At 44.4% G+C, this 4,120-nt stretch overlaps 2 protein-coding genes across 2 annotated transcripts; one reads left to right on the top strand and one right to left on the bottom strand.

Moving 5' to 3' along the window:
- Positions 1-330: 330 nt before the first annotated feature.
- Positions 331-2,028, top strand: LOC116379614 (PH and SEC7 domain-containing protein 2-like; the record flags this gene model as incomplete). The annotated part of the gene is made up of 3 exons (XM_031841575.1): positions 331-523; positions 973-1,117; positions 1,401-2,028. Coding segments are annotated over 3 exons (695 nt in total), but the record flags the coding sequence as incomplete, so codon positions are not given.
- Positions 2,029-2,205: 177 nt separating this feature from the next.
- Positions 2,206-3,791, bottom strand: LOC116379613 (PH and SEC7 domain-containing protein 2-like; the record flags this gene model as incomplete). The annotated part of the gene is made up of 3 exons (XM_031841574.1): positions 2,206-2,721; positions 3,005-3,149; positions 3,599-3,791. Coding segments are annotated over 3 exons (695 nt in total), but the record flags the coding sequence as incomplete, so codon positions are not given.
- Positions 3,792-4,120: the final 329 nt, after the last annotated feature.

The following is a 4,120-nucleotide window of genomic DNA, read 5'->3' as shown; positions in this document are numbered from 1 at the left end:
TGTGTGTGTGTGTGTGTGTGTGTGTGTGTGTGTGTGTGTGTGTGTGTAATGGAGAGGGAGTGAGATAGATGGAGCATTGAGAGAGGAAATGAGGCATGGCTGCTCTACTGTGTGTTTGTCTCCCCCTGCTGGTAGGAAGGCTGTGCTAACCACATATGAGCTTGTTCAACCTAAATGATGGTTGGCAAATGTAGAAGAGTTGCTAGTTTTAGGCTTATTATGTAATTTAATGAAGACTATTCGTATAAGTATAGGCGACTCTTTTATTCTCTGCTATGAGAGACAGAATGACTGAAACATGATAACATTTATGCTGCTCCAAAACATAAGACCTGCAATACTATTTTCTCCCGTTACTTACTCAGGATGAGTACAAGCCTGACGCCGACATCTCAGAGGTGGACCTGAAGAACGCGGTGCGGATCCACCACGCTTTAGCCACTCGTGCCACCGACTACAGCAAGAGAGCCAACGTGCTGAAGCTGAAAACCTCAGACTGGAGAGTCTTTCTGCTGCACGCCTCGTAAGTCACATTTCAGATGCTGTCTTTACGCCACAAAAAACAAAACAGGAAACGAGAAAAGAATACGATGGAATATTCCATTTCATCCATGTATGTCTTGAGAGGTTTTCACATGTTTTCCATTCATGGTATTGTCCGAAGATCGCAAAACATTTTGAGTTGGACCAACTTGTAACAATGTCCCATACAGGATGAGCTGGTGCAGAAAAGGGATGGATGGATGGATGGATGGATGGTGACGATGAACTGTTTGTAGCCGTCTGTTTGTATTTGTCTCGTTTTATGTAATTTTCCGCAGCCAGTTGAGTTTTTCTTGCAGGAGAATCTGTGTTGATGTGGTGAGCTCAGAAACATCAGTCAAGCAATTTTTACTCGCTGCGCTCACCTGCTCTCTCGCCCTTTAGCAACCCCTCACTCCTCCCTCTCTCTCTCTCTCTCTCTCATTCCAGTAGTGAGGAGGAGATGATGTCGTGGATGTTCCGGATAAACCTGGTGGCGGCGCTGTTCTCCGCTCCGGCCTTTCCTGCCGCCATCGGCTCCATGAAGAAATTCTGTCGGCCCATCTTGCCGTCTTCATCCACCAGACTGAAACAGGTACACACTCACACATCAGAGCAGCTGTCGCGCTCTACAGGCTTATATTTTTCCACCAGATACATCGATTATTATTGTCAAATACTACAATAAATATCTGGTAGTGATTGATATTTTGCATGGTACATAATATACAGGTTATCAAGCCTGCACGCACAATCATTCTGCATTAAAAGTCTCCACACAGGGTTGGGCATTTTTACATATTCTATTTGTGTCCGCTCGCATCTGATTGGCTGTGTTGGGGGTCTTCTGGTTGTTGTCCGGGCTGTGATTGGTGCAGGAGGAGCAGCTGCTGAGTCACGAGAACAAGCTGAAGCAGATGAGCCTGGAGCTGGAGGAGCACCGGAAAAACTCGCCCTCAGTTGACCCCAAGAGCCGCGAGTGGGAGGAGTACCGGCTCAAAGAGCACTACCTCACGTACGAGGTACAGGCTTTGGACAGCGTCGGCTCATTTGTCTGCTTTTTTATGGGTTTTTATGGGGTTATTTTTCAAGTTGCAGCTAAAGAGACCAAACAGCACGACAGATGGCCAGTGTGGCTTGTTAGCTGCCTTCTTCTTTTTATATCCATTCTGATATTTAACATACATCATGATTATAATTTAGTTTTGTTATTTATTAACAAGACATTTTGTTAGCACAACTCTTCATCAATGTTTGTAGAAAGAGATGGAGCTTCTATCTGTCATTCCTCATATTAAAGGGGTAGTTTGGGTATTTTGAAGTGCGGTTGTATGAGGTAACACCATCGTCAGTGTAATATAAGAGGAGTTTAGAGTACTAACATGGGAGCAAAGCAATGTACTGCTATGGACGGGGACAGACTCAAAACTGTCTTTAGACAACTAAATCGATCCACATCACGTGTAAGCTATAGTTAGAATATTTACCAACAGAGAACTGAAGTGAAAGGGAAATTTATCGATACTGTTTTTCTCTGGTGGCTTTGAAGAGAGCGTGGATAAGTTTCCCTTTCATTTCAGTTCTCTGTTGGTAAATATTCTAACTATAGCTTACACGTGATGTGGATCGATTTAGTTGTCTAAAGACAGTTTTGAGTCTGTCCCCGTCCATAGCAGTACATTGCTTTGCTCCCATGTTAGTACTCTAAACTCCTCTTATATTACACTGACGATGGTGTTACCTCATACAACCGCACTTCAAAATACCCAAACTACCCCTTTAATATGAGGAATGACAGATAGAAGCTCCATCTCTTTCTACAAACATTGATGAAGAGTTGTGCTAACAAAATGTCTTGTTAATAAATAACAAAACTAAATTATAATCATGATGTATGTTAAATATCAGAATGGATATAAAAAGAAGAAGGCAGCTAACAAGCCACACTGGCCATCTGTCGTGCTGTTTGGTCTCTTTAGCTGCAACTTGAAAAATAACCCCATAAAAACCCATAAAAAAGCAGACAAATGAGCCGACGCTGTCCAAAGCCTGTACCTCGTACGTGAGGTAGTGCTCTTTGAGCCGGTACTCCTCCCACTCGCGGCTCTTGGGGTCAACTGAGGGCGAGTTTTTCCGGTGCTCCTCCAGCTCCAGGCTCATCTGCTTCAGCTTGTTCTCGTGACTCAGCAGCTGCTCCTCCTGCACCAATCACAGCCCGGACAACAACCAGAAGACCCCCAACACAGCCAATCAGATGCGAGCGGACACAAATAGAATATGTAAAAATGCCCAACCCTGTGTGGAGACTTTTAATGCAGAATGATTGTGCGTGCAGGCTTGATAACCTGTATATTATGTACCATGCAAAATATCAATCACTACCAGATATTTATTGTAGTATTTGACAATAATAATCGATGTATCTGGTGGAAAAATATAAGCCTGTAGAGCGCGACAGCTGCTCTGATGTGTGAGTGTGTACCTGTTTCAGTCTGGTGGATGAAGACGGCAAGATGGGCCGACAGAATTTCTTCATGGAGCCGATGGCGGCAGGAAAGGCCGGAGCGGAGAACAGCGCCGCCACCAGGTTTATCCGGAACATCCACGACATCATCTCCTCCTCACTACTGGAATGAGAGAGAGAGAGAGAGAGAGGGAGGAGTGAGGGGTTGCTAAAGGGCGAGAGAGCAGGTGAGCGCAGCGAGTAAAAATTGCTTGACTGATGTTTCTGAGCTCACCACATCAACACAGATTCTCCTGCAAGAAAAACTCAACTGGCTGCGGAAAATTACATAAAACGAGACAAATACAAACAGACGGCTACAAACAGTTCATCGTCACCATCCATCCATCCATCCATCCATCCCTTTTCTGCACCAGCTCATCCTGTATGGGACATTGTTACAAGTTGGTCCAACTCAAAATGTTTTGCGATCTTCGGACAATACCATGAATGGAAAACATGTGAAAACCTCTCAAGACATACATGGATGAAATGGAATATTCCATCGTATTCTTTTCTCGTTTCCTGTTTTGTTTTTTGTGGCGTAAAGACAGCATCTGAAATGTGACTTACGAGGCGTGCAGCAGAAAGACTCTCCAGTCTGAGGTTTTCAGCTTCAGCACGTTGGCTCTCTTGCTGTAGTCGGTGGCACGAGTGGCTAAAGCGTGGTGGATCCGCACCGCGTTCTTCAGGTCCACCTCTGAGATGTCGGCGTCAGGCTTGTACTCATCCTGAGTAAGTAACGGGAGAAAATAGTATTGCAGGTCTTATGTTTTGGAGCAGCATAAATGTTATCATGTTTCAGTCATTCTGTCTCTCATAGCAGAGAATAAAAGAGTCGCCTATACTTATACGAATAGTCTTCATTAAATTACATAATAAGCCTAAAACTAGCAACTCTTCTACATTTGCCAACCATCATTTAGGTTGAACAAGCTCATATGTGGTTAGCACAGCCTTCCTACCAGCAGGGGGAGACAAACACACAGTAGAGCAGCCATGCCTCATTTCCTCTCTCAATGCTCCATCTATCTCACTCCCTCTCCATTACACACACACACACACACACACACACACACACACACACACACACAC

Source organism: Anarrhichthys ocellatus, unplaced genomic scaffold (assembly GCF_004355925.1).
Source record: "Anarrhichthys ocellatus isolate YVR2014 unplaced genomic scaffold, GSC_Weel_1.0 scaffold4719, whole genome shotgun sequence".
Lineage (NCBI taxonomy): Eukaryota > Metazoa > Chordata > Actinopteri > Perciformes > Anarhichadidae > Anarrhichthys > Anarrhichthys ocellatus.
Note: the sequence above shows the minus strand (reverse complement) of the source record. Positions and strands in the feature narration are given on the sequence as shown.